General features: G+C 35.1%; 1 protein-coding gene across 2 annotated transcripts; it reads right to left on the reverse strand.

Annotated features, from left to right (window-relative positions):
- Positions 1-2,079: 2,079 nt before the first annotated feature.
- On the reverse strand, positions 2,080-14,342 carry LOC147625206 (GABA transporter 1-like). Of its 2 annotated transcripts, none has more exons than XM_086818468.1 (7): positions 13,979-14,342; positions 13,187-13,417; positions 11,917-12,014; positions 11,628-11,817; positions 10,480-10,610; positions 6,429-6,665; positions 2,080-2,476 (listed from the first exon to the last, which is right to left on the reverse strand). In XM_086818468.1, the coding sequence occupies exons 1-7, from the start codon at positions 14,121-14,123 to the stop codon at positions 2,096-2,098; spliced, it is 1,413 nt and encodes a 470-aa protein (XP_086674594.1). In that variant the 5' UTR covers positions 14,124-14,342; the 3' UTR covers positions 2,080-2,095. The 2 variants fall into 2 exon arrangements, with proteins under 2 accessions (XP_086674594.1, XP_086674595.1); XM_086818469.1 differs by having other exon boundaries at positions 2,321-2,476; positions 6,512-6,665.
- Between the last annotated feature and the right edge of the window lie 1,496 nt (positions 14,343-15,838).

Consider the following 15,838-nt stretch of genomic DNA (forward strand, 5'->3'; position numbering starts at 1 on the left):
AACTCCGACATAGTCAGCTCAAAAGGTAGCGCTTTCTTTCTGAACAAAGTAGATTAGCAAACAAGTTTGCGCAGGTCTTTGGCTTGTGGTTCAGCCGTGTTGAGCATGAAAAGCACCTCAACCGCAATGTCACAACAGCTTGACGTGAAAAATTCTTACAACAGCGCATCACAAGCACCTCAACCAAGGCGCTTCAGCAAGTGTCTCAGCAGCAGCCGAAAGTCATTTCTCTCAAGCGTGTCATAGTAGTCGCCACAACCAGATCACACGTATTATGCTGAGTGCTTAGCCCCATCATGCAAAGCAACAGAGCAGAGGCATTTCACTGGGATTCACAACGTAATGTGGCAGTACATACGCATGGCAGACATTTAAGCAAGGCAAACGTTCATCACTAAGCAGATCATCGTTTCTTGTGCAAGCAGGTGAAGAAAAAAAAAAACAGATGTTTAGTGGTAGGTGAAGCGAAATGTGCTGTGGTGGCAGTGCATCCTTCTTGCATCATTTTGCAAGTGCTAGATTTACTGCAGCTCAGTATCAGCTAATAGCAGCATTTCATTGTTTTTTTTGCAAACTAAAGTGTTGCAAGCGCCAGACTTATTGCAGCCTAGTGTCGACTAACAACACCACTTCAATTCTTGTGCTTTTGGCAAACTTAAGTGCTGCAAGCGCCACTGCAACAAACCCAAGCAGCATCATTGAGCCAGGTGAGCTCTCAGCACAGAAATGAAGATCTTGGCCGCCAACGAGCAGAGTGGGAGAAAACAAATTGTGTGTGTGAGGAAAAGGAGTGTCTTTAACGTTTAGCCGGTTTTTTTGTCTTAACCTTTTCACATTTTCCCTCTTGTCTCTACAACCAACTATAGCAATTAGAAGAATAAACTGTGCATAGAAAAAAATGGAAGTTAGTATATGAGCATACAAATTATGTACCATAAAGAAAAAATGAATAAGCGAATATTTATATCCATGTAATATCTTGTGCCAATCATCTGTCTTGAGGCCATATAAATGTACCTCCACTCATATTTTTTCGTAAAACAATGATGTAAAAATTTCAAAATTCCTAAAGTATCAAGATTTTTCCCAATTTCCTAATACAGTGTTTGGAGCTTTATATTGCTTGTAAAATAAGCTTTTTTTGTCCTTATCAATATTTGTAACTTTTTTTTCATCATCTCTATGAGGTTTCTTAATAATGAGTTATAAAATCTTGTATACATATAACTATTAACTTTTCACTTTTCCGAATTTCATGCACAAATTTACATAAATTTGATCATCTTTTCTATATCTTTGGAGTCTTTTTTATGTTAAATTGTCTATTTTTATTGTTATAGATTAGGTAGTGTGGGGGAAGAATGGGACATGCTGGGGCAAACTACCCTAACATGTCCTATTCTACCCAATTTGTTTTCCTCATAGTGTTGGTGTTTGTGTTGGTATAAGGATCGATATTTGCGTCGGTGCGCTTGATGCATATATATCAATAGCCTACTTAGAGCTAACGTCAGTATAAGCATCGTATAAACGTTGAGCAGCATCGACTTTTATATCGATGTGTATACCGACAGTTCAGTGCTGATGATGATACCAATGACACTAAATTGTTAGTATATGTGACAATTTAGTAGTGATACCCACACCTCGACTAGATCTACTTTTGAATTATTTAAAATTCAAAAAAGTTTTTTAAACTCAATATGTGAAGGAGTTATAGTTTAAGCATTGGGGATCTTTCTATCTCATTTCAATCAACCTGTGTATCATCACATCAGTTTAATCATGTCTAAACATGAGATGTTTTTAAGGATAAGAGAAGATAAATACGTAAAACAGGTAATATTACATTTTAAAATGTAAATTGACATTTAAAAAAAACATGACTAAAAACATACATAAAAAAGGAAACATTACATTTTTAAATGTAAAATGACATTCAAGTAAACACTTGTATAATATTAGTAATTGTTGGAAAGTGATTGTTTAAACTTTTTAAAAAGTAAAATCATCTTAAAAAATAACACTTTGCTAGATAAAGCAACAACAATCATAACAAAAACTTATATAATGTTGCACTTAGGTTATGTAAACATTAAAGATTTGCAAAAAGTTTAAACGTTTTCCCATCTACAATGAGCTGGTGAATTGAAGTGAAGCAACCTATTATGGTGATGATGATAAATAAAATCACCATGAAGAATTTGGACCAATACTCTAAGGATTTATAAGACACATCAAATGCTATAAAATAAAAGATAGGTGCGAAAATGAAAACTATTGGAGTATATCCAAGGGATCCAGCGAGTGCATTAAAGTCACTAAAAAAAGGAAGCATTGCAGCTAATAAAGTTGCTAACATCATAAAGAGTGTGCGAGATAAAGTTCTCATCATATAATTCCTCAAAGATAGTCCAACATGAGTTCCATGATAAATATTTCTTTCAAAGCTATCAAATGTAGGTTGTGAGTATAACTGCATAAGAAAAGAAGGCAAGTTATAACTCTCTCTCTCTCTCTCTCTCTCTCTCTCTCTCTCTCTCTCTCTCTCTCTCTCTCTCTCTCTCTCTCTCTCTCTCTCTCTCTCTCTCTACTAATGTGATAGTCTATGTGCCATGGTCCTAATCAACCGTGTTCTTGGAGTGAAGTCTCATTTCCTACACTTTGGCTCCATCATCCTGGTCATATTGGTCACGTGAGTTTACTTGTCTTGGCTATGCTATTAAAAGCTAATGTTCTCATCTCCCTTGGTTCACCCTCGCCTCTCTTTCTCTCCCTCTCTCTCTCTTAGGATGTTGGATCTTAAAGGACCACTCTCAAACTAGACATGGATATTATGCCACCTTAACTCCCAAGGGTCACTTGAACATTAGTTATAGTAAAACTAGATTAACATTTTCTTTTGGATTAAGGTGCTTCTAGATGTGAGATATTTCATAGTGGATATAGGGGTTTATTTATAACATCAAAGGTTCAACTATTTTGTATTAATGATGAGGGTAATTATCTCACTAGCTAGAGGCTATTGAGGATTTTTATAACACCAAAGTTTCAATTATTTTGTATTGTTGATGAGGGTAATTATCTCACTAGCTAGAGGCTACCCTTTACTTTCACATGGTCCTAATCAACCGTGTTCTTGGAGTGAAGTCTCATTTCCTACACTTTGGCTCCATCATCCTGGTCATATTGGTCACATGAGTTTACTTGGCTTGGCTATGCTATTAAAAGCTAATGTTCTCATCTCCCTTGGTTCACCCTCGCCTCTCTTTCTCTCCCTCTCTCTCTCTTAGGATGTTGGATCTTAAAGGACCACTCTCAAACTAGACATGGATACTTATGCCACCTTAACTCCCAAGGGTCACTTGAACATTAGTTATAGTAAAACTAGATTAACATTTTCTTTTGGATTAAGGTGCTTCTAGATGTGAGATATTTCATAGTGGATATAGGGGTTTTTTTATAACATCAAAGGTTCAACTATTTTGTATTAATGATGAGGGTAATTATCTCACTAGCTAGAGGCTATTGAGGATTTTTATAACACCAAAGTTTCAATTATTTTGTATTGTTGATGAGGGTAATTATCTCACTAGCTAGAGGCTACCCTTTACTTTCACATGATCCTAATCAACCGTGTTCTTGGAGTGAAGTCTCATTTCCTACACTTTGGCTCCATCATCCTGGTCATATTGGTCACGTGAGTTTACTTGGCCTGGCTATGCTATTAAAAGCTAATGTTCTCATCTCCCTTGGTTCACCCTCGCCTCTCTTTCTCTCCCTCTCTCTCTCTTAGGATGTTGGATCATCTTAAAGGACCACTCTCAAACTAGACATGGATACTTATGCCACCTTAACTCCCAAGGGTCACTTGAACATTAGTTATAGTAAAACTAGATTAACATTTTCTTTTGGATTAAGGTGCTTCTAGATGTGAGATATTTCATAGTGGATATAGGGGTTTTTTTATAACATCAAAGGTTCAACTATTTTGTATTAATGATGAGGGTAATTATCTCACTAGCTAGAGGCTATTGAGGATTTTTATAACACCAAAGTTTCAATTATTTTGTATTGTTGATGAGGGTAATTATCTCACTAGCTAGAGGCTACCCTTTACTTTCACATGGTTATCTTGTAATCGTAAATTATTTTCATTGTATATATATCTAGTCTATTCACTTCTATCTTTCTTTTTTATTTCCATTTTCCCATGGCTCAATATCATGGTACTATTGTTGTACTATTTTGTTCTGGCATAGACCCTTTCGATCTTTTAAAGATGTAGATCTCTCTCTCTCTCTCTCTCTCTCTCTCTCTCTCTCTCTCTCTCTCTCCTCTCTCTCTCTCTCTCTCTCTAGAACCACCTCTTGGATCCATTGAAGATCAAAGAAGGTGATGCGCGTGATGCTCAAGCAATGGCTATGATTGCCCTTTCAGCCAAAGGAGGTTAAATCTACTTCATTCCTTTTCTTAGGGCTATGAAAAGGTATCCATTATTACGATGGAGATAATTACATAAGCTATTGCATCATGTAAAAGATAGAAATGAGGTTAAAATCTACTTCATTCCTATATCCTTAGGGCTATGAAAATGTATCCATTATTACTTTCAGAAGGATCTAAAAGTTACACAATAAAACACTTGATTTGAAAAATGATTTGCACACGTTCACACACATGTGTAATCACACAAATAGACATGTGGTTAAACACATAAGTGCACATACATGCCGCATACACGTGCGTACAAACACACACACATACACTCCCATGCACATGCACATGTGCATACATGCATGCATGTACACTCTCTCACACACATGCATATGCGCCTGCACGTGTGTGCATGTACAAACACACACATATACACATGTGCACATATACACCCACACGAGTGCGTGCATGCACACATACACACATAGCCACCCCCATGCACACATACACACATCCACCCCCCTGCATACATGCATGCATACACACACACCCACAACATATGCACACATTCATGTATGCACACATAGATAGATATCTATACACACACACCCCCACACGCACGCATGTATGTACACATGCATACATAGATAGATAAATATATAAATAGAGAGAGAGAAAAGAGAGAGAGAGAGAGAGAGAGAGAGAGAGAGATTATATTGATATCTTCTAAGGCGAAAGATCTCTAATAAAATGGAAAACATTAGGTGGAATATGGACTCTCATTTTTTCGCCTTAAGGATTTCCACACCTCCTCTCTCTAGAGAAATGGGCTCATGGTGAAATTTTTGCAAATCAACTCAAAAGTGAGCAGGGTTTGGACATTTGGAATCTACTCTTCGAGACCTTTCCAATGATATATAGTAACATGCCACATCATCACCAACTTGGGGACTTCTTGAATATTCAAAATTGCCTATCATGCAATATTCAAGAAGTCCCCAAATTGGTGATGATGTGGCATGTTACTATATATCATTGGAAAGGTCTCGAAGAATAGATTCCAAATGTCCAAACTCCGCTCACTTTTGAGTTGATTTGTAAAAATTTCACCATGAGCCCATTTCTCTAGAGAGAGGAGGTGTGGAAATCCTTAAGGGGCAAAAATGAGAGTCTATATTTTGCCTAATGATAAATCAAATTCAAAGAGCCGTAGTCTTGGGATATTTATGGATACCCTACCTAGGGAGCTCTATTTGGTGATGTAACACTTTGTTACATGAGAATTGAAAAATAAATTAAATTCAAAGGGCCTTAGAGAGAGAGAGAGAGAGAGAGAGAGAGAGAGAGAGATTACAATGTTATCTTATAAGGCTAAAGATCTCTAATAAATTAAAAAATAAATTAAATTCAAAGGTCCATAGTCTTGGGATATTTATGGATGCCCTATCTAGGGAGCTCTATTTGGGGATGTAACACTTTGTTACATGAGAATTGAAAAAATAACCGAATTCAAAGGGCCTTAGAGAGAGAGAGAGAGAGAGAGAGAGAGAGAGAGAGAGAGAGAGAATGAACATTCCTATGAGTTTATGTTAATCTTGATCTACATGTGAACATACATGCATCAACCTAGCACCCCCAACACACATGCATGCATGTGCATTCACAAACACACATTGCATGCATAACATGCACACACACACATGCACACTCACATGTGTGTATACACAGACACACACACACACACACACGTAAGAATCTTATGTGAAGACATATATGTTTCCCAATGATGCTTGAGTTTTATTCTATCTTTTAAGTTTGGATTTTTATACTCTTGATGTGTATATGTAAGACCATGGTTTTACTTAAATTATATTGGAGATTAAAATGTAATCAATCAGATTGTTTAAAAGTGCAGGTCACGCAACTAGTTGCATAATCATGCATAAATTAGTAAGAATAAAATATAAAAGAGTTTGTCGTGAGAATCTTACCACAGATCCTGCAACTAGTTGCATAATCATGCATAAATTGGCAAGAATAAACATCCAATTAGGTATGTAGGATGTTCCATTACTTGATATCATGCTTAGTAGAATATTTCCATTTGACGTGTTACCAAATGCCCAATAACCTGCTATAGCCACTGGAAAGAATGTTATAATAATGGAAAAATAGCAAAGGCATAGTCCCCTTGTCATGTTTTTCCTAATAGGGGGCGATAATGTGGCCTGAATCAACATAAAGAATAATAAATTGTGAGACACTTTAAAAACTAATGAAATGACCATCAAAAAATTGACTATTACAAAATTAATGAGAATAAATTGACCATTAACAAATAGCCAGCAAGTAATCAATGGATTTTTATATACTTATGAGGAGCCAAAGAGAAAAATTCTTATAGCTCCACATAATCAACTCCCAATTGACATGCATCTAGAGAACCAAACATATTCGCACACATTAAAAAAATAGCACAATTTTTTTTCCTCGTGGCTCCACATAATCATGTCCTAATTGACATGCATCTAGAGCACCAAGCATATGCAAACACACAAAAATAGCACACAAAAGGAAATTGATAGATCTTTGCTCATAGTTAGGCTTCAGACCAAATGGTCGCTGGGTATCATGCTTTCCCTAGCTAGACCTACAGAAAGTACTTAAATGGAAGTGGTTTTTATAGAAACAAAACCTTTTTTGCGTTGTTACAAAAAGTAGTGTTGAAAGCATAAAGAAACCTAATGGTGTCCTTAAAAAAAACCATTTACCATATCATGGAAGTGAAGGAGATATTTTATTACATTTACAAGTAAAATTTAAAAAGTTTGGTAGATCCAAAATTTATATTCTTTTATGTATACATTCTATATACTAGAGTGGTAAAATCATTGTATATAAATTGAATCATAAATTAATGCATATAAATTGCATCACCAATTATTAAATAGCACTTGTATATAAATTACATTACCAATTATTAAATAGCACTTGTAATTATTAAATTAATGTATATAAATTACAACATATTAAATAGCACTTGTAAAAAGGTGACATGTAATATTCCTTGAGAATATTATCCCCAAGTATAGAAGGCTAGACTAAGTATGAGCTCATCAAGATGTATATCCATGAGACTCTAAGTATATCATAATATAGAAGGCTATTACGAACTCATCAAGACATATATACCTATGAGAATCTAAGTGCATCATACTATAGACCTAAGGGAACTAATTTATAATAAAACTTGCAAGACCTTGAGAGGCTTCTTTTTAGTTGACAATGTTAGTATACACTCAATGCCTGCCTCTCAGTATGTATCTCACATCTATATTTGGTGCGCATTTGTAAAAGCTCCCATTATGAGGAGAAGCCATTGGTGCACACGTCTTTGGTGGGAACCTTGGCTTAGAAGCCAATGGGGTCGTTATTATGACCATTGATGGTTAGGAGATAGTCAGAGGTGCAAGCATTAGTTGGGGCTCGATTGGGGGGTTTCGAGGCCCCCTCAACCCGACAGTATGGAGAATATTCCAAGAATATTACCTAAGATACCTAAGTTTATTATTAATGGATGGTGATGGCTAGCCGTGTTCTTGATACACGAGCGATGACTGCATCCATACCATGTAACCATCCGCATTGTATATACATCTACCAAACCACCTGCAATGCTATACACGGACACAGTTTTCATAAGGTAATGTATCTAATGCTTGTGAATATCCACACCCTCCCCACTCAGTACTTCCTCTATCGAGAGTCTATCTAGATCAATCTAAGCTTTACTTGAGAATGCATGGGTGGTGGATAGCACCATCACATTGTACTTGTCTCATATTTTTTAAATTCTCTATCTATTGCATTCCCCATTGCACTTTGTTGTGCTATATATCTCTTATAGAAAATAATTTAAACCAAGAGAGGCTACTGTTAAGTCTATAATAACTTCAACTATGTGGTGTTCTTTTCTTTTGTTGAGATGCCTCTTTCAAGAAACTATAGCCAAGGTTAGATATCCTTCGTTCTCCTCATCTTCTTTTCCCCTTTTTGTACCTTTCTACTCAATCCTTTCCCTCTACTCTTGTATATATTTTTCCTAAAAACTAGACTTTCAAAATGGCAAACTCCTCTTAAACTTACTAAAACTCTACTACCTAGACTTCAAAATGGCAAACTCTTAGGCAACTACGAAATATACATTCTTTGTGAATCTTAGCCAAAAATTGTGTATCTTCACTCCTCTTTTTTATTTTCCCCTTTTTGTAACTCTCTACTCAATCCTTTCGTTCTTGTACATGTTTTTCCTAAAAACCACTTAAATTTGATAAAACTCTACTACCTAGACTTCCAAAATGTTAAACTTTTAGGCAACTACATGATATATCCATTCCTTGTGAATCTTAGCCAAGATTCCTAAGAACAAAATTTCCAGGTCTTACAATATCCAAAATGTCTCCACTCTCCATTCTCTACACATATAAAGAAACAATCATTTAAGAAACTTAAATTTCCTAGGTCGTATAATAGCCAAAATATCGGCACATAGATAAAGAAATAAATCATTTCAGAAAGGGGTGAATACATAAAAATAGATCATAAGTAACATAATAAAGTGTGTAGTTTACATTATAATCAATTACCCTTTGCGGAACGAAGGCAATATATTGATTTTCTTACAAGGCATTCAATAATTATTTGCAAGAGATGACTTTCAAATGACATGGAAAGCAAAGAAGAAAGAACCAATAAGTCTAGATAAATGTTTAAAGTATTGGAAAATTTCCAAACAGTTAGTAATAATGATAAAATGTGAATAAAGAAGACAAAAACCACTTGAATAAAATCCTTGTATGCGGATTCTAAAAAATCCTTGTATATGCGGATCCTCAAAAATCCCCTAATATACAAGCAAGTGCTCCTCATCATGTTGTGATCATTTTAATCATAATAAACATATATTAAGGCACAGAGGAGTAATACCACAAGTATTATTTCATCTCTTTTTGACAACATACATGTAAATTTTAAGAAAACTTTGAAGGTACAAGGGATGAATTGGATGAGAACTACCTATTTTAGAATCTAAGATTCATTTTGTCACCCCACCAAGCAAGTTAAGAGAGGGAAAGGTCATATTATTAGCCACAAATTTCTAGGTTGTTTTGAGGATAGATCTTCTAGCCTAACCTTCCTATAAATTATTCATACCTTACATTTTTACCCTTAAGGAAAATTCATCAACCTTTTAAAAACTCTATCTTTTTTGGGTTTAAATCTATCTCCCTTGCAAAATATAATATTACATTTATTATTTTAAGTTAGATTTTAAACTTTCATTTAATGGAAAATGCATAATTTTTACTTTCTTGATGATCACATTATTTTTTCCACGTTTTTCCAATTATGCTTTTTTTGGGTTTTCCCTCATTTTTCATTTGCCTAAATATTAAAATAAAAAAGTATGACACATTTTGAGGAAGATCTACTTAAATACATGTAAAATAGTAAAGTAAAGAATATAAATATGAGGAAAATTTACTTAAATAAATGAAAACAGTAAATAGTAAATATGAGGAAAATCTACTTAAATAAATGTAGATAGTAAATGAAGCAAAAATCCTCACAGGATGTAGAAATTTGAGAAGGAGAGGAAAAATACTCATGAAATATGAGAAAGAAGATGGAAATTGCTTTATTGCATACTTTAATGCAAACTGAAATAAAATTAAATAGGCCAAAATGAACATTAGAATTGGTTGTCCTAGCATCATTGCAACATGAAAAAAAAAAAGGCCAAAATTCACACTAGAATCGATTAGCCTAGAGGTACCATTGCAACATACAAAAAGGTCAAAATTAACACTATAGGTATCATTGAAACATTTAAAAAAGAGCCCTTCTAACACTCTGTAATTTAAAAGTTGTACTATATAATTATATAACTGAACACCTTTAGAGAGGGGAATATTCTTACTCATACATATCAAAGTCTTTGAAAATAGTCCTAAAATTGTAAATAAGTTCATGATAACTTACTTGAGTTTCAACAAGAAGTGCGTTTCCATATATTGTTGACAAAATAGATAGAGCATTGAAGACATTCATCACTTTCTCTCCATTCGTTCCAACCAAAGAAAAATTTGTTGGAGGTTTATACTTAGAGTAACCTATGATAGACAAAAACCACTTCAAAAGGAATGCTATAAGAACTTATTTATATAAAATGTTTTTAGAAAGAAGACAAGTACAATTATTATTGTTGCATATTTGCCTGCATATTTGCATTGTCATTATAATGAGACACATGAAGGAGGCTATGTTTGACTTTAACTCATTGTAATAAATTTAACATGATATCCAAAAAAGTACATTACTTGACAATAAGAATTGATCAAAATAGTTTATTTCTAATCATGTGCACCCCTTGGCTTGATTACAATAGTAAATTTCTAATAAGGTACGCCCCCTCCCTTGATTACAATAGTACAACTCTATTTTAAAGAATCTATCAAATATTATATTTCTTCTAAAGTGCATACCCTCCCTTGTATACAATAAAAATTCTAAACTTCTTTAAAATAGATATTCTAAACTTCTTTAAGATAGAAATTCTAAGCTTCTTTATAATGAATTTCATAAAACCTTAAGTACATAATCTTGTGAGAAGATAAAGACCACAAGTATTTGGATCTTCTCTTCTTACTATTGTAATGGCACATGAAAGGTACATGCGAATGCTATGTTTCATTTTAAGTTAATGCGTCGATTTGCATAAAAGTATTTACAAGATTCTACATGACAACAATTTCTAGAGTAACTTTTTACTAAAACTAATATGATCCCACACACTCCCCAACACACTCACTCACTCATGTACACAAACATATGTGTGCATGCATGCATGCACACACACACGCACACACTTTTCCCCCTTTCTAACCCTTATAAAGTGATATTGGTTCTTGCTAAGCTATTATATTCCTAATATAATTATTTTCACACCCCCCAACACTCACTCAACACTCACTCACACATGCACACATACATGTATGTGTGGACACACACACGCACCATTTTTTGCCCCTTTCTAGCCTCCACAAAGTGATATTGGTTCTTGATTAGCTATCATATTCTTAATATAATTTTTTTCATTCAACTTTGAGAAAAATAGAGATATTACTTACGTGCAATTATAGATCCGCACACTGCAAGTAGGGCATATGCTAATGAGAACACAAAAGATACCAAGTTGAGGTGTCGAAGTGAATGGAACGTTGGTAGTTGTGATAGGAAGGTTGATATACACCCAAATATAGCAATGAACTTTGGCAATGTCATCTTTTCATTTGGTTGGGCATATGCATAGAAAATTGCCTACATATCAACACCTTAGTCAAAGAAGGCTAACTTCGATAAATAAAAACTAGTTCTTAAACTATCTCAATCGGTACAATTAAGCTCTTCAATGTTTACCTTCAAGCTTTGGCCCCCCAAAAGTACAAAGGAGACAACAGTGGTAAAGCAAACAATGTATTGCAAAGGTGCTACAATATGGATGGTCCATCGTCTTCCTGCAACTTGACATACATTTGAGAGAAATCTACAAGCAAGTCCTAAGCTTTTAACATCATGATGTTTTTTCTTCAAAAAACCATTCTATCAACAAAAACCATTTTTCAAGAAAAACAAAATATTGATAGATTGGTTTTCAATGTTGGGAAATCCATAAATTAGCATGAAGGGTAGATTTCTCTATTGGAGATAAATATGGTTGAGCTTACATTTCATAGAATGTAGTAGTTACTTTAACAAAATCAACCTCTTGATTTTTTGTAGAGAAAATAGATATACCATGTTCTCTATGACATCTAGATTTATATGTTTTCTATGACATAAGTTAAGACAAACATCAACTATTACTTATATGAAGTCAAACTTTATGATTCTTTCAATCATATGTCTCATGCTATCAAACATAAGATATGCATGAGTCTACCACTAATCGCATGCATCTAAGAGATCTATAAGCCTACCTTCCGTTAAACATATGATAAGCTTATAAAGGTTAGGTCAGGTATCTATGAAGGGAGTCAACCTCAAAAAAGAGTTAACTTTGAAATTCTATTGAGTGTGTTTAAAAATCTACATTTTCATAGACTATTCTAGAAAACTAGACATTTTTTTTAATGGATATAATACATTTTAGAGAACTTGACATTTCTTTTTCATGGACACTACATTTTAGAGAGTTAGAAATTTGAATCGACTTCAAGTTTCAACTTTCAATTTTTGAAAGCAATAATTTCAAGCAAAGAGTATTTGATGTTTCAAAGATTCGGTGTAAAAGGCCCATTCTCATAGATTTCCGGAATCATGTGATCTTTTTTAGGGTTATGTTCTTTAGGATTAGCATCTATAATGATACACAAGGTTTTGTTCAATTTAAACTGTACACTATGCACTGATTTCATAGAATGCATCCTCCTTCAAGAAGTGAGCAAATAATCCACTCTTTATTTTTTCATTTAGCAAGTACTGGTCTTGATTTATGAGGCTTAAAGCTTATAATACATAGGATTATGCTAACGTAAGTAGGATTAAAGAAAAGTCTAATTCTTTGCTCACATAATTTTTTTAAAATCTTGCAAAAATGTTGAAAGCATAGTGTACAACTTTAGCCATTAGTGGTAAAACCAGCAATGTAATGGTGTAAAAGAAAAGTGATTAAGGCGTTAAAACAAACCAAGAAGTCGGTTGCTAAGTTCTGCATATTGAAGGCTGCGTTTGCCTTGCTTTTCGAGACGATCAAGAATTAGAATTAGAAGGTAATATGTGTAAAAAGAGGTTGCTGCAAAGAGGACAAGGAAGAAGACTCCAGGTCCCCACCCAAGGCTTGCTAATGCAGCAGGCAAGTTGGGTGCAGAGGCACCTGCCGTGCCCGTGGTGAGATGATAACCTGCATGTAACCAAGTCCCTGCAACCTCCATGATCAATAAGTGATCACATTATAATTAAAACTACTCACCTTATATGAATATACACCTCTCATTACATAATTGCAAACTAAAAAGCATGGTTATTTGGTATGCAAAACGATTCCTTGACTACTTAAAGACCCTGCATTTAACAAGTATTTAGATATTCCCATACCCCCTTCTTGTGTAGCATGAATTCAGAAAAGCAACCCATCAAATTTCCTCATAATCACCTTAAACGACCCGTCTTGTTGAGCCCACATGCTATTTTACATGGTTAGCACTTGTGGACTGATATTCAACCTATATATAGAACACAATGGTTTGCATAAAGGCTAATTCAAATAAAGAGGTTTAGAAAGATGAAATCGCTTCTTTATAGAGGCCCAAATTGAAACCATCCTCTAAAGACAGAGGGTAGTTTTCAAATTACAACTTCTGTGTCCAAACCACTAGATAAACTATAGTGCTACTTTTTCTAGCAAACCATTCCCTAAAATGGACTAAGCTACTGTAATCAAGTTATCAAAGGTAGTGTGATGAGTCCAAGGTAGCTGTACCTTTAGGTGATGGTAGCACTTCATGAGAAGCAGCAATGTCTGGTTCGTCTGCAAGCTCTAGATGGAGAGGGTGGGGTAGGGCGGATGAAGGAGGAGGCCGCAAGCCTTCGATGGAGGGCTGCAAAGCTACAATATTGTCATCCATGGTATGATAAGGCTAGGCTATTGATGTATGTAAAACCCGTGTGCCAACGAAGAGCCCACGCACTTTGTAGAGAGCAGCGTGCATGGAAGGTGCGCTTGTGGAGATAAATGTGATCTACTAGTAACGCAATGTGTATAATTAATCAACCGCGTTCACGAGGTAGACGCGCTGAAGATGCAGAAGGCGGTGGCGACCGAAAACGAGAGCACTAGAGAGAGCATGGTGGTGGTGGGCATATGGAGAATCATTGATGGAAACGTGTAGGTCTGCAGATATATAGAATCATTGCTTACGGAAACGTGAGAGACACACACAGTACCCTGTTTGTTTGATTTTACGTGCTCTGGGAAATTATTTATTTAAAAAACCAAAACAAAAACATGTTTTTTAACCAATCCAAATAAAGACCACTCTTTAATCTATCCCGTTTTTTTTTTCTTCTTTTTTTCCTTTCCTTTTGTTTCCGAAAGCTTTAGAAACGCTGTGCCATGCAGCGCAAGCTCTGTTGCCAAAATCTTTAAAAAGAAAACTTCGGTGCAGCAAAGCGGCAGTTGGTAGCAGAGACGTAATTACTATCACCCACCCACCAACCCTCGATATTAACAAGGCTCGTTAACTGAAAAGCCAGCCAGACAGCTTACGAGTCTGACATGAAAATTCTACCTTTTTTTCTTTCTTTTTTTTTTGGTAAGCTGAATAATTTCATTGTGCAGGGTGCCGTCACCCGTGACGGTGTGACCACTGGTCACGGAAGTGGTCACGGCTAATGTCGCGGCCAGCAGATAAGACTGATAACTTATAAGAATAATTTTTTGTTTGGAAATTGATTATTGGATTCACTTGCTGTTTGCAGCGCCTGCTTGATGATTCACTTGCTGTTTGCTAAAGCAGCCGCAGGCGACTTACCACGTCATTAATTATTGTATCACTGATTCACTTGCACGCTGCTGCACATTGAAATTATTCGGCTTCCCAAACAAAAAAAAACAAAAACTTACGTCAGAATTCTTAACCGCCAATGGCAGAATTTTAATGTCAATGGATTATGGGCCATGGCCGTCCTCAACCCGCGCAATGGTTTATACATGACTGCGGCCTTGACAATAACGGCATTTTAATGTATTTTTACCCACTGTAATTTGGGAAAACTGATTAAAGATATATATATAAATATCAAGCGCTTACAAAAATTACTCGTATGTCCTTATTTTGATCGGTTTTAGAAAAATGCTCTTACACCACGTGCACTCTTCCCTTGTCATGTCCTGACTCCTCTCCTCCGTGCTTAATAGATAGTATAGAAATAGATAACATTCTCTCATGCCATAGTTTGTCGTTACCCAAACCACCTTCGATTGCAAATGTCAATATCTTGTAAAAGATGTGCCTCCAAATGCCTTTTGCTCATCCCCATAAAAAATGATTGAATCATTCTTATAAATATATATATATATATATATATATATACACACACACACATACATACACACACACATATACACGTATATGTATATGTGTATATATATATGTGTGTGTGTGTATTTTAGTGTGTCACAATCGAGGAGATAAATATTTATGCAATATAACCAGTGTGTGTATGTGTGTAAGATCTCTCCCAAGCCATGTAATGATTCTCTTTTAATATAGATTTCAGGAAGAAAGAGAGTGCACTTAGAGAGAGACTATAAGGCTAGAATATTAAGAAAGTGATAGAG

This window comes from Cibotium barometz, chromosome 24, assembly GCF_041138505.1.
Source record: "Cibotium barometz isolate CiBa-2024 chromosome 24, ASM4113850v1, whole genome shotgun sequence".
NCBI lineage: Eukaryota > Viridiplantae > Streptophyta > Polypodiopsida > Cyatheales > Cibotiaceae > Cibotium > Cibotium barometz.

Coding starts and splice junctions, on each gene's coding strand:
- LOC147625206 (XM_086818468.1), bottom strand. CDS start 14,123: ATGGATGACAATATTGTAGCTTTGCAGCCCTCCATCGAAGGCTTGCGG. Junction 13,418..13,978: donor AGTGCTACCATCACCTAAAG/GTACAGCTACCT, acceptor TGGAGGTTGCAG/GGACTTGGTTACATGCAGGT. Junction 12,015..13,186: donor ACTTAGCAACCGACTTCTTG/GTTTGTTTTAAC, acceptor GTCAAGTTGCAG/GAAGACGATGGACCATCCAT.